The sequence below is a fragment of the Rhea americana genome, unplaced genomic scaffold (genome assembly GCF_003343005.1).
Source record: "Rhea americana isolate MKP2758 unplaced genomic scaffold, rheAme1 scaffold_69, whole genome shotgun sequence".
Taxonomy (NCBI): domain Eukaryota; kingdom Metazoa; phylum Chordata; class Aves; order Rheiformes; family Rheidae; genus Rhea; species Rhea americana.
The window spans coordinates 4,081,752-4,105,571 of NW_028186856.1; the positions used below are offsets into that span (position 1 = coordinate 4,081,752).

Here is a 23,820-nt window from a genome sequence, read left to right on the forward strand (position 1 = left end):
AACACGGGCCCCACCCGTGGCGGGGGGCAGTGGACGTGCCGGCCCCACTCGCGGCGGGGGAGGGGGGTATGCGGCGCCACCCGCAGCCGCCCTGTCAGCGCCGCGGCCCCTCTGCCCGCTGCGCGGGGGCGCGGCGCTGTGGCGTCGCTGGGCGTGCGGCCGCACGGGCCCCCCCCGGCGGGGACTACAAGCCCCGGCGTGCCTTGCGGCCCGCGGGCGCGGCAGGGCATGCCGGGAGCTGTAGTCCTTCCGAGGGCCGGGCCGTTCCGCGGGCTTGGGGCTGCTCACCCGGTACCCCCCCCCTCCGCGCAGGGCGCCGGCGGCGGAGGGGGCGGCCCGGCGGTGCCTGCATCCGTCCTTCTTCCTGCGGTTTCTGCCCAGGGACTTCAGTGCAGCTGCTTGACAGCCTGAGCGTGTCATGCATCAGCTAGCTGGTAGAGGCGAGTAAACCGGTGCAGGCTTCATGAGCCGTGAAAGTGCAGTTTAAACTGCCTCGGTTTAAACCTGCCCCGTGTGCAGACTTTTGACGCCCACAACCGCCGCTGCAATAACRTAAACGCGGCGCTTTCACGGGTTCGGTTCTTCTTTGGCCGGCGCCGCAAGCGCTCTCTTCATCACCCATTAAAAAAAATATCTTTATAACACGAGCGCCGTGCTGATGTTTAGGGCTGAGCACACAATTGACTTATGTGGAATATTACGGTCCACGGCAAAATTGAGAAGGGGCTGCTGGGGTCACACACTTCTGCTTCCTGCAACTGTAGGAACCAACAGAAATAGAGGCCAGATGATGTCTTAGGAGATTAACTGATGAGGAGGAAGCAAGCCAAATACTAAAAAAAACCCAAAACCCAAAACCAAAAAAAAAAAAAACTTTGGTAGTTGAATTGTGCATCAGGTGCAGAATCTTTTTCTGTGACGGTGAGAAATCATTGAACTGTAAATCTATTCCCCCAGCACCATTCTGCATGATTCATATTGCAGAAGTGATTTTTAAAAAGACCTAATGACAAAAAATTCCTCTATTGTAAACTTTTACTCTTGTTTTGTTAATAGGTGATGTTATTAAAGATGAAAAGACTTCAAAGATCACAGTCCAACAGATCTTTTTTCCTCTTTCTGAGCTGCTTCTTTGTTGGCTAAATGCAGTTTTTTCCTTCTGGTCTAAAAATAATCTTATTTTCCAATTGCTGCACTTGAGTTTCCAACACTGAAGGACATTTGTGCTTTTTCATTATCAACTGACTTTTAAAAGAAGTGGGAACATTCTGCTTACTGCTGTAAAAACCTTGTGTTTAACAAAATGTAATCTTTGTGCTAGAATTTGTTTGGCCATGTTCTTTTGCATTTCTACCTATTTTATTTGGAAGGTGCTGCAGAGTGGAGAGTGCTAGTACAGAATACAGAGTGTTTCCTGGCTTAGGAAAATGGCTTATGCAAAAGTATTGGATTGTTAGCTCTGTTTGCACAGTTAAAGCTTCTCAGCATTAAGTTGCAGAGAGTCTTGTGTGCCAGAGGAGCCCCCACGTGACTGAATTCTTCCCCCTTTTGTCTTCTCTAGGTGGATAAGATAGTGGACCAGCTGCAGCAGTTTGTTCAGAGCTACGATCTGGCTGCCCTGCGGGATTACTGGGGTTATCTGGACCGGCGCCTTTTCAGCCGTTTGGAAGATGTGTACCGGCCAACAGTGAACAAGCTGAAAACTAGTTTATTCCGCTACTACCTCGTCCATACTGTTCAGGTGGTCTTTGGTTTTTAGGCTTCTGTTTAAAACATCCCTGATGGGCAAACCAGAGCATTGACCTACCCTTGCGAACCTCTGACAGGCCTGGTGGGAAGGGACAAGCAATTAATGCGTCACGTGTCAGGAGTTTTGTAAGGAGTTTGACACAGACTCGCATGATGAGCTTGTAAGCAGGATGGGGAAACTCAGGCTAGAGGGAACCGTGACTAGCTGGAAGCAGGAAATCCACACTCAGACATAAAGACGTGTCACTGTCAGATAGGACGGCTGTATTGCAGAATGTTTTTCAGTCTCTATTAATGACTTGAACACCATGAGAGATCATGAGTTTCATAAACACTTGCATTTGGGGCATGGCAGTGAGAACATGGGAAGACAAGATCAGTGTTCTTCAGAAGCTGAAGAAACAGAAAAAGAACAGGCTTCTATATATAGATAAGAATAGTCAACTGCACCTAGTACAGGTTAAGGAATGACTGGGCAGGCAGCAGTACTGCAGAAAAGGGTCTCAGTGCAGTACTAGGTGATGGTATCAGAGTGGTAATATTTCCAAATAAAGTCAGACAGATCCTTCACTCAGATGAGTAAACAGGATTGTTGTCTATATTCCTTCCACTGTAATCTGGCAGGACTCAGCCAGTCTTAAAGGATCAGGGCAGTTGGAGAGTCTAGAAGAAAGCAAGGAGACTTGATGGAGTTGAGTTGGTTTTTTCTTTTTTAGTTTATAAAAGAGAAGACTGAGGGGAGAAGTGGCCTTCAAATCTGTACAAGGTAATGGGGGAGAGAAAGGGAATAAACAATTTTGTATGATGTGAATAGAACAGAAAATAATGAGTATAAATTGAAGCAGAAGCTCTCGATGAGACCTTAGGAAAGTGAACGGGATATATTACACAGGGCGGACTTCAGGAAGCAGAATAGATAAATGCCTGTCAGGAATTTGGGTTCATTTTTTACAATTTAGGAGCAATATTTCCTCCTTGATTCCACTCCCTTCACTGAAAATCTTACATCATGGTAATGTGGGTTTTCGTGTTTTGTTATTTTGTCCTCTGCTTACTGTGCAGCATATAACTGTCCTGTCTGAATAATATGTCAGATGGAATTCTTTTCAAGCTACATCCATTGTAAAGCTATTGAGTAATTTGAAGTATACTTTCTCCCTTAATCCTGTATGCAAACACTTTTGCCTTTATGTAAGTGTACAATCTGCACTGGTTTTTACTAGAAATCAATGTAGGGAATTTTTCTGGTCTGCCTCAGCCTTTAAATGAAGCTGTGGTGACTAGAGAGGTTAGGTTAAGTGCATTTGTGAGTGTTTCTTAGTGTATTTCAGATTCTTTTGTTTCCATATAAATCTGTTAACTAACTTGCTTTATTGGCTGGTGAAAGTAGTTATTACTATGTTCATAACATAACTAGAACCTGTGCAGTGGCATAAATGGAAATGTGAGTCCTGTTCTTGCTGTTTTTCAGACTGGCCGTAATGACAAGGCGCAGGAGTTCTTCCTCAAGCAGGCCTCTGAGCTCCAGAACCAGGCGGAGTGGAAGGATTGGTTTGTCCTGCCCTTCCTCTCTGCCCCAGACTCCAACCCCACCTTCGCTACGTATTTCTCACGCCAGTGGGCAGATACGTTTATTGTGTCCCTGCACAACTTCCTGAGCGTCTTGTTTCAGTGCATGCATATCCTTTTTTTTGCTGTTTTGTAGTTAAATCTCACTTGCCCTGGTGCCGTACTTGACATTAGCGACAGTGCCAAGAACCTAATATTACAGTGATTGTTCAGGTGATTGTTCAGAGCCAAGACTTAATAGGAGGCTGATGTTCACCAGAGGACGTTGGAATAGTAATTGTTCAATATATGATGATATGTTACATTCCCTGGGCACAAACAACCATGATTGTTGCTAGTGCTGAACTCATCCATATATTAGTGAATTTGTGCATATTTTATTCTGAAACTTTTCCTCTGTCCTTGGGACAGTGCAAACAGATGTGCAAGCTTGGGTCACAGTCATAACTAAATTAGAATATCCTATCTTATCTAGGTACATCTGTTCACAAGGTTGTCTAGTGACAGCCCACTATGATAGAGAAGTTCAGGATTAAGAGAAAGAACAGCTTTTATCTCAGACTGAAGAGTTCTGGCCGTCTTCATTTGGGGATGACCAGGTTTACATTGTGGCTGAAATACAGCTCATCTTGGACTGTCTCCTCAGCTGTTACACAACCTTTATTGTCCTCCACTTCTCAACTGTTAAAAGGAATGGTCTAAAATCCTTGCAAAGCCAATGTGAAATGGTGTTTATGAAGCTGTTTTATGGCAACAAAATACAAAACTGATTTAGGTAAATGAACTGTTACCAGTCTTCTGGCCTCACATGTGCTTCTTGCTAGCAGTACAGACTGGGCAGCTTTGCTGTCTTACAAGCAAATGATCGTTATGAGTTGGTTGCATTGACTGTTTTTCTTGTAACTATTCTAGCTAAGCTGAGCAGACATGTGGTATTGTCTTGAGCTTTTCTTTAACATTCCTCACCTGTTCCAGTCATTTTGAACTTTGAGGCTGAATGTCAAAGGAGCAGCCTCATACAAGAAGAAAATGAATCATTGCGGCATAAGGTCAGAACGGAAGTTGCTCTTTGCTCACTGGCTGTGTAAGGTTGTAAGTTTTGTAAAGTTGGTTTACTGTTCAAGAAAGTAGCAGCTCTTCAGTTTAGTGCAGTTATTGCAAGGCAGAGCCTTGTATAAATCCTTCATTGTTTTCGTTTATCTTTGAACTCTTTCCAGCAATCTTAGGGCTGTGATCATGTGATTATTAGTGAAATGTCTGTTCAGGACATTACTGTCCCTCTGTGTATGCTGTCTGACACATGGCTACATCCTGTATGAACTTCTCTTCTGCTATAGTGCAAAATTAGCCTAGAAAAAAACAGTGGCAAGTTAAGCACATAGATAGCTGACTGCACTGAAATTTGTGAATAGTGTTTGCAGTCACTTCCAAAATTTAGCTGATGGAGCAATAGAAATGGGCAATAATTTCTGTCAAATAGGCAGTAACAGTGGCTTCTAAAATGGCCATTTAACCATGGTTGAAGTGCACTTAAGGTAATTTACAGCAACTGATGCAGATGTTGCTGTGGATGCTTATTTCCCAGTTCTAGACCTTACTGTAAACTGTAAGCCTAGCAGACCTTCAGTCAAATTGTCACCCAACTACATCTTATTTTTTGACAATACTGTCAGCAGATGTGTAGAGGGAGAGCATAAGAATATAGAAGACAAGTCAGTCCTTTCCCAGTATAATATCCCTTTAGAGAGACTGGGAAAAATCTGCAGTGTGAGAACTTTCTAAACTACAGATCACATCTGAATAATCATTTACAAGTGGGAAGCCTTATTCATGTAAACAGGACTTTAGTCAAACTTCCTCAAACATATACCAAGTAAAAGTGCTCCCTAAATGAATGATTTTCAGTAATGTAAGTTTTGTGCTTTATTTCCTGTGTTACAAAACATTATGATGGTATGTTATACTTCCTGTTAAAACCATTTTTGGTAACTGAATAGCACTGTGTTCATCTGTTTTAACATGTTGAAGTATGACAGATTAACCTATTTCAGAAAGGAGGCGTTATGGCTCAAGAAAAGCAAAGTTTGTCACTGCAGACTGTATGGAGTTGCTAGATGAGGAAAACTTTGCCAGCAGAGATCTGCAAAGATGGTCAGTGAATAGGGAGAGCAGCATAGGGTATGTTTTGAAATAGGACTCATTTTTCCCTSCAATTTTGTATTTTGCATTTCTGGTCAGATTGAAGCTAGTTTTTGGTCATAGTGTGTTAACTGATCTCACTTACAGACTGGATGAGTGTCCTTCCTTTTTTGACAGCTGCTCAGGTTAGTAAAGGGGCAGCAACCTGTTGAATACAGATTTAAATTAAAAAGGGTGTGAATAACTAGTGAATTCTGCAGTAACTGGAATTAGGTAGTGATTCCGGTTTCACTGTGGAAACTGAATACATATATGAATAACACGGATAGTAAGCTGGAATTCTAAAATTGTCTTTTTTTTCTGTCATTTATTTCCTTAAATATTAGAATAGAAGCACAGAGAAGAATTGTATCTGAAAACACAAAGCGAAAAACAAAAAACAAAAACAAAAAACAAAACAGAAAAGCCTGAGAAATTCTTCTTGTGGTCAGCAGTCACAAACATAAACCACATCCCTCACAGAAAGCTGCTTCCTGGTGTTCCCTTCTGCTAAGGGGAAAGAGGAAAGGATATCTTCCTCTCTCTGATGAGGCAACAAATCTCACTGTGGCCCTCAGAAGGGACCTGGGCCAGGTGTGCGATTGGATCTAGGGGTGACCTGATGGCTGTAGCATACATGCCAGCACCCCAGACCCTTGCTTGTGGGAAGAAGATTAGCTTGTAGGCTCAGTGTCCACACAGCACCGCTGTTAATCACATGCCGTGCCTTGAACTACCTACAAACAGCATRGGGTGATGGGCTGATCAGCTCTGTCCTGGCCAGTTTTAAGTTCCCAGCACTATTAATGCCACTAGAGCAATAGTCCAAGGAGGGGAGTGAAGGGTTTTAAGTAGATTCCAGTTTCAAACATACAAAGTACTGATTGTTTTTGTCTACTTGGACTATGTGGTACTCAGCTGATCAGAGTAGCTTTCTTCCCTTCCCCACCCTTTCTGGAGCTGTTGAAATAAAAGGAATAAACAACTTCAGTGAGTGGGAAGGAGGGGAACTGCAATTAAACCTCTACTCACTTGGCTCTGCTATCTTGTTGCAGCTCTTTGCCTTGCAGGCTGAATCCTCCCGCATTAAGAAAGAAGAGCTGGAAGTGGAAGAAGCAGTTGTGCATCACAAACTGCCTGCATATGTGGCCAACATGGACCGTCTAGGGGACTCTGAGCTGTGAGTCCTTGCAGGGGAGGAGTGAGGACAGTTTCTGCTGCTTTTATTGGGTTGGGGAGGCAGCAGGAGGGTCATTTCCTTGTTCCCCTGTCCTGAGAGTCCTTGCAGAAAGGCATCCAGGCAGAATTTCTGATGGTCTAATTCAGCTTAATTGGGGAGCTCATGAATGGTTTCTGTCCCCTCGCCATCTGGTGGGGAAGGACAGGCTATCCTCTGGATCTGTGAGAGCTTCTTGTGGAATTTATTCTGCTGTGGTCTCGGCATTGCACCAGGGTATTTTGGATGGCTAGGGTAAGGCTTTTCTTCTCAGAGATAATAGTAACTGTGCAATACTCTGCAGTCTTTCTCAGATGAAGTGTGTGTTGTTGAGTCTCTTGGCTCCTGATCTATTTTCTTTAGGGCCTGTGGTGCAGTTGGCAAGTGCCCTTTTTCACCTGTAGACATGGCTCCTGTCATGTAAAGAGATCATAATTATGCAAAGAGATGCTTTCTTGCCCTTTCTAAATCAAGTGAAAGGGACTGTCTCTTCTGTGGGTCTCAGTTACACGTAATCTATTTAATTCCTGTCTGCAGAGATTAGGCAATGTGTGCAGCGATACAGATTGAATTGTTAGATTTGTGTTTAAATCCTTATTTTCTCCAACTCCAGAGCAAGTCTGTGTACTTGAATTCACTGTTTTATTGAGGTTGTCTTTGTTCCTTTTAAAAGGACCTGAGAGCAGGAGCAGTTTAGCCCCAGTCTATTAACAAACACTGCTGGAAATTAGTTTTTTCTTATGTGCTTCTTCCACTTCCATTTAGACATGAAGGGACTGATCAGTTATGCTGCTGACAGAGAAAAAGAGAAGTTGTGGCAGAGACTACACACAAAGTCTTAGTTTTTGTCTAAAATTTGCCTGACTAAATAGTCTAAGCGTCTGGTGAGCCATCTTGATAACTGCTTTGCGCTGTCTACGTAGGACAGTCCACAGAGTTCAATCTGAGGTCTCTTCAGTGTAAGTACTTTGTGAGGATGTCTTAGTGTTCATCTTTGCACATGGGATAGAGTGATGTGAGGGGCAGAGGATAATACTTTTCTGTACTTGTTTTTGTCTGTCTGTATTAGAAAAATTTGACTGAGAACCTGTGGGGTTTCTTGTGTAGGCAACTCCTGTGTTACCCTAGGGGTGCTTCTGGTTGTTCTTTCCATGCCTGTGCTGAACCCAAAGCCTAGAGAGTTCCCTGTTAGAGGAGATGATGAGACAGTGGAGGAGATCATATACCCCTTTTCTGGTGCTGCTCTGCTCTCAGGGGTTGAGGCCACAGGTTATGTTCTGGGAAGGAGCTGCCACTCAGCATTGTAGGCTGAGAAGGAAGATGTGTGTAGCCATAGAAATTGACCTAACTTGTCTTTGTTTCTTTGGGTCATGTTTTGAGGTGTTGGGCCTGTGCTTTATAATTGCTGAACTTGACTTGCTGCTAATGATGTTGAGTGAAACTTTGGATACTTAGGGCTCCTCAAAGAGGGTCTATTTGATGGTTTGGATTGGGAGTTCCAGCTGAACATGTTCTTTGGAAAACTAGGTTCCCTCTCCTTTCCGCTGGAGTCTTTTTAAACTAACCAGTTGAGATGTAAGGTGTTTGAGGTAGCCCTACAGGGGACTTGACCAGAGCTGGGCCCGTTGTCTCTGTGGTGCAGCATCTCTGAGAAGTGAGTTTTGTCTGGTTAGAGTAATTAAAATGATCTGCTCAGGTCACTAACAGGATGTTCTAAAATAGTTTTCTAGTGCACAGTGGTCCAGCAGCAGTTTAGGAAGGAACCTCTGTCCTCCAGTGGTTCAAATAGCTGGTCTTCGCTTGTTGGGTCTTCTCTGATCGGGTTGCCTGGCTGTGCTTTCATGTTTTGTTTATTTCTTTTGGATTAGTGATATGACCTGCAGCCAGAGGAGCACTGCACACTCTCTTCAGTCCCGGGGAGGCTTTCTGTCCTCTTTCCTCTCCCAGAGTAAAAAGGGCCCTTCCAGACCAACTCAGCCAAGTGGGGCTTCTCCAACACAGACTGGCAGTATGCTGCTAGGGAAGAAAGAACCAGCAAATCATCAGGTGATTCTTAGACATGTTCACTGAAAGGTGCTCAGTAGCCAGGAGCTAACTTGCAGTATGATACTGCTCCAAGCTTTTGCTTCCAYTTAAAAAAATAAAATGACCTTTCTTTCCTGATCAGTGTATGCTGAATGCAGCACAAGAACACCTGCTGTTATCTGGGGGCTTGTGTCCTTGTGGCTGCTTGGTCTCTTTGCCTTCTCTTTCCYGCTTTGTTCTGCAGCCTGGCACAAGTGTAACTTTACCAAATCATTCCTCTGCCTTCCAGAGTGCCAAAGGAAAGGAAGGAGCAGTGAGCTGCAAGGATGGGAAGAGCCACTTCAGCGGGTTAGCAACAGGCGAGTTGAGCTCACTGCAGCAGCGGCAGAAGCGCTTGCAAGAACATGGGAAGGAAAGGAAGGAGCTGCTGTCAAAAGGGACCTCCCAGGTACTGGGCAGTGCTGTTAGGCCAGGCAGCAGGAAGTSGAGGGCTGACATCTTTGTAGTTTGTTGTGCAAGGTAGCAGAAAAACAAGGGCAAGTGTTCCCAGTTAAGCTTCTGGACTGCTGCTCAATTCAGCTGTATCAAAGGTTAACCTCTGTAGTTAATCCACTCTTTCCGGACTCATGTTATTTTTGTGTCCCTGGAGCAGACTCAGTATTGGGATTTCAGATAGAAGAAAACGACTTGTCTTTTGTCTTGCTCTTTTCAACAGACTGGTCTGTGTGTGTGTGTGTGTGTGTGTGTGTGTGTGTTTCCACTTTAATGACTGCTACGTTCAAGTGTCTTGTAGCCCTTTCTTAGTAGCAAGGACCTTGGCTCACCCATCCTACCTAAATGAGCAGTTGTAATCTGGATTTGAAAGACTTGTCTAAAATTATGTGGTTCCAGGCAGGCCTGCAGTATGGATTCCAGAATCAGCTTTTTTATCCCTGACAGGTAGGTTCTCATGCTGGTTTCTGCAGGCTTTGTGTGGGACAGCTGAAAATTACTAGCAAATTTTCCTGGAAAGGAATGGAAATTAAGAGGTGGGAAGCTGTAAACATCCTTCATAGCCATTTTTCTTTTTGGAGTTGCACTGTATGGTGCAGTTTTGTACCTAATCTAGTGAAATAATAAAAACTTTGTCCTGGATTTTATTCATTGAAGATCAGTGAACTACTTCTGTTCATCTGTGTGTTGTCTGTTTTTTTCAACAGTCATATGTTATTGGAACAGAGAATAGAGTAGGAAGGACATAATGGCAATGTCCCAGCCATGTTTATCTTGGCTCTCTGAGACTCCTTGGTGGAGTCTGTAAAGGACTGGTGAGGGACCGTTACTTATCAGCCAGTACATGTGGCTGTTCTGTGTGCAGTGGAAGGTACCTTGGAGAGGAGATATTTGTGCATCACTGATTATTTAGGCTATGAGAGAATTCTGTTCTTCATAACTGTCTAAAAAAATCTTGATTAAACATTAGTCTGAAAGTTGCAAGCTCCAGTTGTCCAACAAGTGTCCTTTTGGCTTTCCTTTTGCTATGMTGTTCCAGGTTAAGGAAGTGTTTTCTTTCTGATGCTCTTGGGGAAGTTGATATTATTTAACTCTCTGCTATTCTCAACATATGTGAGCAAAAAGGGAACTGAAAGGCAGCACTGTTTCTTTCATGTGAGTGTCATGGGTAGTTATCTCCCACATTAACTAACACAAAGAAAGGCATTCTTGGATTTATTTCCCAAGCTTTTTCCAACTTTGATTGCAGAAGATTTGATTCTGTAGTGTTTGATCTGTTGCTGAAGACATGATACTATTATAAACAAGGCAAGATATTTGGGAGATAGGGATTTAATACCATGCAAAGCTTTTGGTCTATTTTCTCTTCAGAGGATGGTGTAGCAAAGTGTAGCTTGCAGGCATTTTACTCYCTGGTGTGCTGTGTCTGCTCTGCACTCAGCTCCTGGTAGCAATGAAAGACTAGGCTGCTTTGAAACAGCTGTGTGCTGTGGTATGGCTGTTGTCTCTTTCAGACACCTTCACTTTCTGAAACTCCTTTTCTTCTATCTGTCCTGTCAATTTGCATTTTAAGCTCATGGACTCACATGTAGAGTTTGCAGTTGTCATCAGTCAGTTGGCTGCAGTGATTGTCCTAATATGTGCAGACTAACTCTGTGTCAAACAAGAGGATAATCTATCTGATGTGGCTTATCCTCCACCAAGAGATTTTGTGCAGACTTACTGAACTGCCTATTACACTGACTTAACTTGCATTGCTAAATGCAAGAATCTGTTAATCTGTGGTGACTTGATTGTGAATCTGTGCCCAAATGGCATCAAAATGGGCCTAACGACATTGACCGAGGAGTGTTGAACAGAGATGCGGTAATCTCTCTAATTCCTACTGTAAAGTGCATGGCTGGGCACACTGCAGGCGTATAGGGGTCTTGACAATCGAGAAAGCCATGTTAAAAGCCTTGCCTTCAGGAAGGTAGAAGGGATATTGAGATGATCAGCACTTCTGTCCTAGTGCAATTCCTTGGTTCTGGCTCCCACCAGGCTTGAGTCGTTGAAAATCTGGTGCTGCCATTTCCTTGCATTTCACACAGTATTTCTTCCTTCAGGGCCAGAGTGCTGAGAAGAAAACTGATGTTAGCACAGCTGAGACAGAGCCATGCTCAGAACCACACACTGAGCAGGCAGAGACTACCACCAAAATGCCTGCCGGCAGTGCAGAGGCTACGGGGGTCCGGGAGGAGCAGCCCTTTATTGTCCTGAGCCAGGAGGAGTATGGGGAGCACCATTCATCCATCATGTACTGCAGGTAACGGGATGGCAGGAGTGAGAAGAGTGCTTTSTGCTAGGAGCCTCTTCAGAAGAACAGCTGTGTTTTGTCTCCTGCCAGCCTCTGTCCTGCCCAGGACATTGTGCATGTAACCTTGGTAGTAGGGTGGCTGAGTAGTTGTGACTGAAAATAGCCTGTGGCTTGTGCAGTGAGAGTGGATAGTGATTTTGTGATTGGGAGATACCAGCYGGGATAGAACTCTCCTGGAAGACAAGATGGTATTGTTCAAGTGCGTTATGCTTTGCGTGTGGAGCTTGGTGCATTTCATTGCACCCATTTTTGGTGTGAGTTGAACAAGAAGTGGTGCGAGGAAGATCTGGTTATTCCTCCAGTAGCGAATGGTGCCAGTGTGGCTAGGAGAAGAAGGATTACTGGGGAACATATTCATACATAAGAACTCTAGGGAGAAAAATATACAATCTGTTTCCTTCTGCATATAGGGTCGATTGTTCTGGACGGAGGGTGGCCAGCTTGGATGTGGATGGAGTCATCAAAGTGTGGTCTTTTAACCCCATAATGCAGACCAAAGCTTCTTCCATTTCCAAATCTCCACTGTTGTCTCTGGAATGGGCAACCAAGCGGGATCGGCTGGTGAGTAGTGTGTGCATATAGAGATTCAAGTGTCATGGCTGATGATYTGCAGTTGTTTTGTTATGTGTTGCACATTAACTTCCAGATGGCTACATTGCAGATAAGATCAGGGCAACAGCTAGTTTCTAGTTTAGTGGAACATCACGATCTGAAGCCTTAGGGTCTGATAAATGCTAGATAGCAGGGAATGTGCTGTGCATATTGGGCAAGGAATTCACCACTACTTGTGCAGAGACAGGTTCTCAAGATGCAGTACGTGAACAACAGTGCGACAGAAGCAGCTTCTTCAAGAGAAGTGCCTGTCTGCAGGAAGCTTGGCACAGTAGCCTGTGGGAGCTCCGTGATGGGAAGCTGTGGAGCTTCATGTACATCCTGAACCAGAAACGGAGAAAGAACAGGGCTGAGGAGCTGGGTGTGCTTTTGGAGTTTTGTTTGTTGGGGTATGAAATGGGCTCTGTAGCCAGTGGTGCTGTAGGTATTTGTTTAGCCATGCTGCTGTGGAAAGGGGTCAGTACTTCCATAAGGACTTGGGGACTTGATCAAATTTCATGACAGTTAAATGTCTTGCATAGCCCCATTCCTCCAGTTCTGTTACTAGAGAGTAATTTAAATACCTTTAAGCTAAATACCTTCAGAGTCCTTGAACTGTTGCAGATATTTCATGCCTACCAGGTGTAGGCCTGTGACTGAGGGAAGATGGTTCATGTTTTGGCACTGCTGATATGTTGCTGCTGACCCTAAAATGTCGCTTGTAAAGAGCTGACACTGCTGCTCRTGCCTTTCACTTCTTTCACTCTTAGAAAGGAAGTTGTCCATACAGTTATTCTGATGTTTCTTCTGCTTTATGGAGTTTATTTCCTGCTTGCTGATAGAAAGATTCTTCCTCATGAAATATGTCAGAATTCAGCAGCAGATCAGACTCTGAACTGAGAAGGATCTGGCTATCTTCATTTTCTTTGTAATGCATCACTCCATGATTTTACTTTTGAATTCTAWCGCTACTGACAAAGCATGTGTGAACCCTGGTGGATGACTTCTTCCTCCGCTGGATGAAAGGAGGTGGCTTCTGCTGGGCTTTTTCTTAAACCCTAGATTGTTAATTCTGTGTTGCTCTTTCCTTACTCCTCTAGATATTGAGACTCCTTATTTCCTTTACACCTTAYACTGTCAGGCCATATTTTAGGAAGTGACTTTTACTCCATCTTGCTGCTAGTTGGATCTTTTTCTCAAGATGCCTGGAATGTAGTGCTCTTACCTTCACTCCAGTGGTGCTGGGATAGTCGTAGTCAGTGTGATATGCACAGAAAGACAGGATACACCCTAATGAAGTGATGTATAATCAGAAYGCATGAATAGAAAAGAAGTTTAACTGTGTGGTGTTGATGCTTGTCGGACACTGCTGTTGTACTCTTTACTTATATTCCTTCTGTCTCTTCCTTGTTGGTTCCAAGCTGTTGCTTGGCAGTGGGGTTGGGACGGTTCGTCTTTATGACACAGAAGCAAAGAAGAACCTTTGTGAAATCAGCATTGATGAAAACATGCCGAGGTAATTCACCTGTACTCCTGAGTTTTCCCTCGCTTCCCCCTACTCCTCCCCCTYCTTTTTATGACTGGAGAAAGGTAGATGAAATCTCTCAATGATCCTGCTGCTTTCCTGCAACTGAAATTCTGTCAAGCCTTATTCCAAAGGGTAGCCCCTGTATGAGCATAAAGACACTCAGTTACACTGGAGAAACAAAATCAAAATCCATCTCAGCACTTTAATCCTGCTCTCCTTTACAATATGCCTGAGATGGAAGACCTGACTTGCAGGGCATCTATGGGAGAGCTAGGAATGGAGGGTGTTGTTCTTGAGGCAGCTGCTGGAGAGGGGCAACTCAGACTGTTTGCTGTGTTTCAGGATCCTCTCACTTGCCTGCAGCCCAAGTGGCGCCTCCTTTGTCTGTTCTGCAGCAGCCCCAAGCTCCATCTCCCATGTGGACTTCTCAGCAGTCAACTATGGAGGCAAAAGCATGAACCAGGTTCCTGGGAAACTGCTGCTGTGGGACACTAAAACGATGAAGCAGCAGGTACTTCCTGGCTTTATTCCCTTTCTGAGTCTGTTTGCTGAGAAAGTGTCTTCTGGCTTAAACAACATGTGGGAGCTCCCTTTCTAAATTAAGGGAAGCAGCTACTGAGTTTGGGGGGGGGTTGTTGTTGGGTTTGTTGTTTGCTTTTTTTTTTTTTTCCTGCTCTTCTTCCCCTTCCTATTGAGGCAGGGGCCCAGTTACATCTCCCTAGGTGCCACTGTGCTGTGAGTCTGAGAGGTGTAGGGCTCCAGAGAGGGGGTAGTTCTGGTAACTAGGCACTGTCTTCCTTCCCTCCCATGGGGCTCAGCACCCCAGCACAATCTGAGGTTTCCAGGAATTAATGCAGACTTTCCCTTTCAGCTGCAGTTTTCCCTGGACCCTGAGCCTATTGCTATTAATTGCACAGCCTTCAACCACAACGGCAACCTGCTAGTCACGGGGGCTGCAGATGGAATCGTTCGTCTCTTTGGTACGTTGGACATTGGCAGTGAGGTGGCCCCTCAGGGTCTCTCACTGGCTGTCCCGAACACCTTCCCTCTGCCAGCAGGGAGGCAGCTGTGGGACATGCCCAAACGCCGAGGTGGGAGTTTTTTTTTTGTTTTTTTTTTTTTTTTTGAATTGGCACAAAATTTCCCTGGGTGTGGTTGTCTTGAGGCACTGATAGTACTGTTGGATTTGTTGTTCCCCTCCTGTTGTAAAAGAGCTCAGTGAATCTGATCTGGAGCCTTGTGGCCTTGGCTCTACCACTGGCAGTACCACTGCCAGAGGCTGAGCCTTGGAGAAAGGTGTTAATGTGTGACTCTGGAGGCAAGGACTACAGTTCAGTCCTCCTTCACTGAGCARTTTCTATTCCCTTCAGCCTGCCCTTGTCGTTAAAGGCAGCCCAGATCACCCTCCTCTGTGGATGGACTTGCCTTTGCCCTGAGTGCTGAGCTGGTGGATGTGGTCTCAGGCGGGTGGAAGGGGATAACAGAGGAAGAGAGGGGAGGAGAAGAAAAGTGTCAGTAGGACTTGATGCAGAAGGACTGCAATGACACAGAGCATGCAGCAGCRTAAAGCTGGAGGGAGGGGTGTTTGGTTACAGGCAGTAACTGTGTGGCCAGTGGAATTAAGAAAGCACATGTTGGGGAATAGGGACTGGGTGCTAAGACTGAATTGGGCTCCCCCAGATGGAGCATTGGAAGATAGCGCTGATCAATTTTGAGGGCTCTCTCTCTACCCAGGCTCTGAATGCAAGGAGTGCTCAGTACTGTTTCTCCCCTTAGATATGCAGCAGCATGAGTGCGCCATGAGCTGGAAGGCACATGATGGGGAAGTCTACTCCGTTGAATTCAGCTACGATGAGAACACAGTCTACAGCATAGGGGAGGATGGCAAGGTAGGCTCTGCATGATCTTCCACTGGTCAGCTGGTAGGAAAGTCCCTCCTGGAAACTTCTCCGTATGGAGGGGTTAGCAGTAAAACAATTGTAAGAATCTGGAAAATCTGCAGTCTGTAGGCTGCCAGTTTTCATCATGCACGTTGATGCATTCGGTCTCTGCAGAGAGGGTGGCCAGAAATCTATTAACAGTTATGGATGACTCTGACCTTATCTGCAAATTCTTCTGTTGGTGACATCCTATTCCTAGGAAATCCATGTGAAGATGAGCTTTCTGTGCCCATGAGATCACCACATTTGAGATATAAGGCTCACCAGGAAGCGGATACTTGATCCCTTTGCATAAAATTAATTGCCAGAACTTCCTGTTGCTTATAATAAAAGTCCAATTTCTGCAGCTCAACAGTTCTCCACAGCAGAGGTGCGGCTCAGGGAGGGAGATTGGCTGTGGAGAGTTAAGTGAAATCCCAGCAGCATCCTGCTTGTAATGTGGAAGTACACCTGGGAGCAGTACTCATGGAAGGCAGGCAAAACACCTGCCTGGACACAAGACAGTGTTGCAGCTTTTGCAGCCTGTGTGTTGTAGATGCTGCCCCATAGCTTTAGATGTAGAAATGCCATCRTGCGTGTGAGAAATAGCCACTTCTCTTAAAATATGTGAGTGGGCCCTTTCTCTTCTATTCCAGTTTATTTAATGACAAACKTGTCATCTTTTTTTGTCAATCTAGTTTATTCAGTGGAACATTCACAAAAGTGGCTTGAAAGTGTCTGAATATGATCTTCCCAGCGAAGCTACCGGTCCCTTCGTGCTGTCTGGATACAGTGGATATAAGCAAGTCCAGTTCCCACGAGGAAGGCTTTTTGCTTTTGACTCTGAAGGGAATTATATGTTGACGTGTTCTTCTACTGGAGGAGTCATTTTTAAGGTAAGTCTGARAAGTGACAGAGAATATTCTTGTGGATCCATACAAGCGCTTGCAACAATAGCAGTCATTGAACGTTCCCAAACACCTGCTGACRGCTGCACTGTGAAACTCCAGTTTGATCCTGTTTTAGCAATGTGTAGTGTTGGTTGCAAGTGTTTGCTCTAGGCCCTCCGTGTGTAGCTAGAACGTGCACGATCCTTTGTTCCTAAAGCCTAGTTGCAGCACATTTTMTTAATACTTAGGAAGAATTCATGGATTTCTTACGTTTACACATGCCAGCTCAGTGCAAAGTGCGTGGTTGTTAACTGGTGCTCTTTAATCTGCCTCATGTGCCTGCCAATGCTTTGCTAGTCCCATGCTTGATTTTTCTCCTCTTACTGTGTGCACAGCACTAAAATGAAATGAAGGGTAAGGCTGTATTGTTGAAAGTAAMCAAATTATCATTGTTGTGGTAGATGGTCACTGACTTTTTGCACAGGCCTTTCCAGCTCAAGCCATCTCCATGTCCCAAGGCACTGTGCTGCCTCATGCACTCTTCCTCCTCATCTTCTCTCGCACAGCCCTGACCCTTACCTGCCTGCCTTTGAGGCARTGCATGTCAGTATAAGCCACTGCAGCATTCGCTGACCTCAGACGTAGCTTAAATTGAATTACTTTAAATCTGCAGCATTGAAAGCATCCACACCAATGTAACTGTGGCTTAAACTTACCTGCTCTTCACAGCTGAGTGCTCTTAGCCTGCCTGTTCATTTAATGCAGTTCAGCTGATGTAAAAGATTCACCTGCTTGTGATCATGTGCTTCCATCCTGAAATTGAAAGTTTGCTTCCTTGTGTATGCTACATAGATCTGTTTTTCCACTTAATTATGTGTGCTTATTGGGATATGGAGTATGTAGCAGTCTTTGGATTCTCCTGTGGGTATACTGCTCCTATTGCAGAAATTTCCCTTTTTTAATTCTTGTATTTTCTTGTTTCAGTTAAATGGTGAGGAAAAGGTCCTAGAGAGTTGCCTTTCTCTTGGAGGACACCGAGCTCCTGTTGTCACAGTGGACTGGAGCATGGCCATGGACTGTGGGACCTGCCTTACTGCCTCGATGGATGGGAAGATAAAATTAACAACTTTACTGGCTCAAAAGTCTTAACCTGGAAAGTGTTGATGGAAAGGAACAACAGACTTGAGGGGGGGGGGGAAAAGTGTTAACTCCACAGGAACAAACTTTATGAGAGAGAAGGCAGACTACAATCACTCTTCTCATTTTAGCTTTTGTCTCCTGACAAATGTTAAATGTATATGCCAAACCACTGTGCAGAAGAACGCTGTTCTGGGACTGGATCAATAGCAGCACTGAAAAATACACAAGTCTTCACTGACCTGTTGTGGCAGCTGGCTCCCTCTGTTAGGGAGTCTTGAAGTAGCGTGTGGCTAGATGGCTGCTGAGGTCGCGTCCAGGGCTGTGCGAGAGAAGACGAGGAGGAAGAGTGCATGAGGCAGCACAGTGCCTTGGGACATGGAGATGGCTTGAGCTGGAAAGGCCTGTGCAAAACCAGAGTATTCCTTGGGTATAATGTTTTTTTCATAAAAAGAAAACACTCCCTTGCACTTGATTCCTGTGCTCTATTCTGCTCTTGCTGCGAAGCGTGGAGGATGGCTGAGGTGGCAATGTGCTAATGTGTCTCCTGCATGGAGAAAAGACCTTTGTTTTCACCAGATGCTTCGTGCACTGAGAACACTGCCACTGGGGGGAGCCAGTGCAAGTCATCCAGGGACAAAAATACTTGTATTGGTTGAATGTTTTGTGTTCCCTAGTAATATCTTCCATAAATTAGAAGAGGAACCTTGCCTGAGTTGGTYTTTTTAAAAAGTTTATATTAGAGATTGGAAGCCCTAGATAATACCTAGCACCTGATGGTGAAGAGAAGAGAGCCAGAGCCAGTGTGGTTCTCTCACTCTCACTCTCTCACTACAGCTGTCCCATCCCCCCATCTGCCTTCAACATTAAGTATCAGTCGAGTCATGGAGAACAAGGGAAAACTCTTCTGGGTCTTCCTAGTGTGACATAGACAGCCGATGCTTTTGGAGAGGGCTCATAAATACCTAATCTATCAACCCAGAGAGGGACTTGAAATGTATGATGTGTTGATTTGAGGAAATGATACGGCTACAAAGGGCTGTTCTGCCGGGATGGTGGTGGGAAGTAGTTTATGCATTGATTAGAAATTGCCGGCATCTATTGCTAAAGGAAAAATGCACTTTTATTCTAAATTCTGCCTCTCAAGACAGAACATCTTTGTGCAGTGGAATAGAGGAGATCTTCCTAGGGTGGCAGTGCATWGGATGTGAGTGGAAATTAAATCCCCTTGCTGAGCACCTTTGTCATCTTTGAGTCCTACCAGATGTGAAGGAGGATTAAGTCAGAGGTGGAGATAACTGCAGTATTCTGTAGTGTCTCTGAGCTCCCCTTGGAGCTGGTAGGCCAGCTGGCCCCTGGGTGTCTGTTTTGTGTTGGAAATCAGCCCAAATCCAGGCTGGAGCAAGGGGCTTGTTTGAGTGCCACTAACAATAGCCCTAGTCCTGAGAAGAAATTCAGGCTGTGCTGAAGACAAAAAATGTGCAATCTCCTTCATATACCTGGAGCAGCTTTCCCATGAACTCCCAGTGACACTTCCTAGAGGCAAGCTGCTGTGATTCCAGGGTGTAGGATTTTACCTTTATTTAAGTCACATGTATTCAAGCTAGGCTAAGTTGTTCTTGTGTTGGGATCCTATCAAATCTGTATACAAGGTGAGGAAGGTCTGTAATAAATAATGTCACTTTTGTACCACTGGGAATTGAGGGATGGACTGCAGGCAGGCCCCAACTCTTTGTCCAGGTGACACTAATAATAGCTTTTTCATGCAGACTGTTTCCCAGAACCAGTAGCTGAAGGAAGGAGTTGTGGAAAGTCTTTAGCTTAGTTTTGGAGTAGGCATGGCAGGAAGGAAACGTGAACATATGGGCACTGGTATCCAGATAAACAAGAATGCTGATGAGGAGAGCTTCATCTGTATGCTGGGAGTTGAACCCCTCGCTATCTGAAATGTGATGTGGACCAGAGTGTTATGGAAAACTAGGCTTGCTGGCCACCATAACAGGGTCCAACCCTAGGTTCCCGCTGAGACAGAAGCTTGAACTGAAATTAAAGCAAAATAAGTTTCAATGGCACACATGCAGAAATCACAGCTTGAGCTGGGTGCCTCCAAAGAGGGACYCTGATCAAAGAAATTCCTGGGCAATTGTACCCCCACGATCTAAATTTCTCTGCCTGTCACGCAATGGTTCGGACCAATTGTAAAATTTAGGTCTGGGGTCTTCTTGTGTTTCATTGGGTCCCTTCATTGCCTCTAGACAGGCTGTAAAGAAATTCCTCTTTTATCTCTGCAGCTTTCCTTGTCTGTTGTGACTTCCTTATCTTTCTACCTTGAACTGGATTTGGGGCCTTCTTTTATTTAACTAGGGGAAAAGTTCACAGCTTGTGGCCTAAGGCTTCAGCTAATTTAGCTACTAATGCTAAGCARGTTATGCTAWGTGACTAACTCTAGACAGCCTCAGTCCTTTATTCTGAGTGCCTGGAGCAGGTCAASAATTTCACAGGACCATTACAAAGCCCCTGGCTGTGTAGCATTTTAGGGGGGACTTTTGGAGGGGAAATTGCAGTTACGTGCTCAAGGAGGCAGGAGAGAGCATCCCACTGCTTGGAGCAGGGCAGCTTTTTCTAGAAAAACTATGTGGCCATAGAAAGAACCATCCGCCCTTCTCAGGGCTGGAAAATGAGTTCTTACCTCCTAGCTTAGCCCAAATAGCCAATGGGCTTTGGCTATGATTGCTTCTCCCTCTCCCCCATCTTRTTCCCTAGCCGTTGCCTTCCTGAATGATGTTGTTGGGGGGGTTGTGGTAGRGGGTGACAAACACCTCTCATGAACTGCATGTGCCACCAGCAAAACTGGGACCAGGAGGCTGGTTCTTGGCTGATGGGGCTGCTGGCATGCAGGTATTGCTCTAGGCTTTGASCTTGGTGTCCTGCCCTCCTTTCTCCTGGGTGTCTGTGGCCTTTTGGGGATGGGGTAGAAGGCAGTAGCTCTAGGATGAGGGCTGTCCTGGGGTGTGAGTACCCTGCTTGGGGTGGTGGGGGCTTTTCCAGCTGTTTGCTGGGCTCTTTGGTGGGGAGGAGGTTGTGTTCTCCTTGGTCTTATCCCCCACATCGAGTGCCAAGGGCTGGATGAGGCACAGGGCCAAAGCTGGGGCTTGGTAATCCCAAGGTCAGGCTGAGCATAGGGTTGGTGGCTTGGCCCCCTGTTCCTGATGGCTGGAAGAGGGGCTCAGGGTCCTGTCGGCTCACTGTGGGGCTCATGGTCTGGCTGCCTTATCGGGGATGTGGGCTCAGTCACTTGGTCTGAGGCCATCCCCTTGTGTCTTGGGATGCTTGGAAAGGCAGCCCAGAGCCTGTGCCAGAAAGGCCTATGGTCTTGACAGGGGTGTTAGTTCAGAGATTATGCAACCAGGGGACAAACTGACACCGTTTCTCTGGGCACCTCTGTGGGCTGAGGTTGGCCAGATCATTTCAGCCTGTCCCCTCAGCTTGGATACGCACAAGCGCAGAGGTCCCTTTGAAGGTGTCCAGGAGTAGATTCTGGCTGAACAAAAAGTATGTTGCAACATTAGAGTAAACAGTTTTCAGCAGTGAATACCTTCTTCCTAAGGGGCTATAACATCCTGTTTGTTTTTCCATGTTGCTGCTTCTGGGACAAGACCCGCGGCATGAGCAAGTTGACAGGTCTGGGGGAGGCTGAGAGGGCACGTGAACAGAGCCCCACGGTATGATCCCAGAGGGGCCCAGGATACCTCCTGCAGCCTYGGTGCAGCGTGAGGCAGGGCAGGTCCATGTTCCCCAGCCAGRCCAGGGGTGAAGTTGTTTAGGGTGGAGTTGGTTATTTCTGGTCACAGTTCAGAATAGGAGGAAGTGGGAGCTCCTGGAGAGACCATCAAGCCTCAGGGAGGGAATGGGCCAGGGAGATTGTTCTCAGATGAAGTCATGAAGTCTCTTCCCTGGTGGCCCGGATGCATGGGGGCTGTGCAGCAGATCCCTGCAGTGCTGAGGACAGACTCAGGCCTCCCCCCACTGCAGGTAGGTGTATTGGGGCGTAGGAAAAGGTTGTGAGCTCTAGAGAAGGACAGTCAGTGTCTCCTATTTGGCTGAAGGGGGATAATGAACAGAGCATGTGAGACTGAGGCAAGGTGCAAGAGCCTTCATTGCAATGCGGAATCAGTCGGTCAAACCAGTGGCACTACCAAGACTGTGGAAGGAGAAATGAGAAGATGGGTCCTTGTGTGCCTAGAGGGGCAGGGTAGAAAGCTAGTACTGCATCACTAAGATTATGGATGCAGCATGGATCAGTGTCCCTGCTGCCTGGGGTCTGTTCCTCACCACTCCTYGCTGCGGGAGTCCTGCTGGCAGCCCAGGTTGAGGACCTGGACATGGCTGTGGTGTCTTGGCATGGCTAGACAGACCTGCAGGTCAATTTCTTGCCAAAAGTTGTAGTGGGATTATTTGTTTTTTAAAGTGCAGCAAAGCAAGAGACAGTGTCCTTTCTGCTCTCAGTCCTCATGTGTTTCTGACCTGAGGGACTTAAATGCAGTGAGAGTCTGAAGCAGCATCAGGATCAGAGCGAAAACTAGTGCTAGGAATGCACAGCTAAGGTCAGAGATATAAATCCGCTCCCAGATTTGGGACAAAAACAAGAGAAGAGCAACAAGCAGAAGTGTTGCGCTGGACAATGGTACAATCCAAACAGCCGTCCTGTGCTGTCTTTCAAGAGGGCGCTCTGCAAATAAGATGAAAATAACATAGAACAGGGTGAAGACAATAGGTGAATATGCACAAAAAACAGCTAACTTTGTTATTTCTGCATTGACGGCAATGCCTTCCAGATCTGCATATGCCAGGCACTGTAGCTTTTGAGCCGTCTCATTCCACAGGCAGAAGTTATAGAAACCAAGTCGTTTTTCAGGAAGATCAACAAGGTTGCCAGCTTCCCAGTACAGGGCATAAAACATCAGGATGAAGGATAACATGGAAATCATCGCTGTGCCAAGCCACCTGTCTGTAGGTCTCTGCTTCATTGCAGCCCTTGTTTTGTCCATGCTGCCCCCTCCTTGTCTCAAAGCTGCCTGTAAGGAGAGATGAAGAGGGAGATGCCATTGCTGTGGTGTGCTCTGCAGTGGGCTCTACATTTCTCCACGTTCTCCGAGCCTGTTACTGAGGCACCTCTCTGCAAAAATTGAGTTAACGCATCTCTGTTATTGCCACCCACTGATAGCAGGTAGTGGGCAACCCCAGCCTCTGGCTGCAGTGCTGGAGACTTTGGTGACCCTCTCAGGCCCTGCTCACTAGGGAGACCCTTCGAGGGGATCAGAACTCCAGTTCCTCTCCTCCATCTGGACGGTATCTTGGAGGAGCCTGACGCTGCCATGACATGGGGTGCACACCCCACCCCCTGCCCTGTCCCATGGGGCCTSTGTGGCTCCTTTCCTTGGTTTTTCCATACAGCTCTTCCTCACAGCAGGCGCCTGAGGTGATTTGAAGGTAGTGGGCCATTGTGCTCTGAACCTTTCATGAGGACGGGGTGGACCACCTGCAGGAGGGGGCTACCAGGTACACATGACTGGCTCAAGTAGGGTTTGAGCAAACCTTTCAGCCCTGGAGTCCCCTCTGTAGCCACTCCATTAGCTCCCAGTGCACGTTTTGGGGAGTAGTGATTGCTGTCAGGCTTGCTATGCTTGGTGACCCCCCTCCACAGCTTTCCTGATCTACTTCTTGAGTCCTCAGTCACTTTCTCTTTTCCACTGGTTGCAGTCTGTGTCTGTTYTTCACTGTGTTTCTTCTTCCTCTAGCCTTTTCCCTTCCTAAGAGTGCTTGAGGGTATGGTTAGGATCAGGCCAGCCATGGGAACTTTAACCTCATTCAAGCGGGGAGATTATGTAACCCCATTACAGTCACTCTAACCACCTCTATTTCCCTTCCTGCCCTAACACCCCCACATAGAAATTTGAGCATTACAAGAAAGCAAAGCAGAAGTAGTAGATGTTCATCTACTTTTATTCGTCTGGCTCCTGCAAACCTGTTCCGGAGAACTCTCTCAGGAAAAGAAATTGCCTTTCCAGTCCTTGTGCTGTGACAATTTGTCAAACAAATAAAAGACCCAACAACTGAAGTGCTGCTGCCAAATGTTAAGTAAAAGAGAAAATGGGGAAATGCCCTGCATG

At 45.9% G+C, this 23,820-nt stretch overlaps 2 protein-coding genes across 2 annotated transcripts in view; one reads left to right on the forward strand and one right to left on the reverse strand.

The window, feature by feature from the left end:
* The window catches only part of WDR91 (WD repeat domain 91), a 19,267-nt gene extending 907 nt beyond the window's left edge, over positions 1-18,360 (forward strand). Inside the window, exons 2-15 of the mRNA XM_085321305.1 lie at positions 1,562-1,741; positions 3,221-3,427; positions 4,284-4,367; positions 6,552-6,676; positions 8,581-8,758; positions 9,027-9,185; positions 11,335-11,534; positions 11,996-12,146; positions 13,598-13,692; positions 14,047-14,215; positions 14,576-14,684; positions 15,481-15,593; positions 16,322-16,519; positions 17,498-18,360. Of these exons, the coding sequence (XP_085177431.1) occupies positions 1,562-1,741; positions 3,221-3,427; positions 4,284-4,367; positions 6,552-6,676; positions 8,581-8,758; positions 9,027-9,185; positions 11,335-11,534; positions 11,996-12,146; positions 13,598-13,692; positions 14,047-14,215; positions 14,576-14,684; positions 15,481-15,593; positions 16,322-16,519; positions 17,498-17,662 (2,133 nt within the window). The 3' untranslated portion in view covers positions 17,663-18,360. The remainder of the gene's footprint in view (positions 1-1,561; positions 1,742-3,220; positions 3,428-4,283; positions 4,368-6,551; positions 6,677-8,580; positions 8,759-9,026; positions 9,186-11,334; positions 11,535-11,995; positions 12,147-13,597; positions 13,693-14,046; positions 14,216-14,575; positions 14,685-15,480; positions 15,594-16,321; positions 16,520-17,497) is intronic.
* Positions 18,361-22,152: 3,792 nt separating this feature from the next.
* Positions 22,153-22,638, reverse strand: LOC146586458 (transmembrane protein 140-like). Its single transcript, XM_085321321.1, has one exon. It carries the CDS (start codon positions 22,636-22,638, stop codon positions 22,153-22,155), a length of 486 nt encoding a protein of 161 aa, XP_085177447.1.
* Positions 22,639-23,820: the final 1,182 nt, after the last annotated feature.

Bases quoted from the DNA above. Each gene is read 5' to 3' on its own strand.
- LOC146586458 (XM_085321321.1), bottom strand. From the start codon at position 22,638: ATGATTTCCATGTTATCCTTCATCCTGATGTTTTATGCCCTGTACTGG.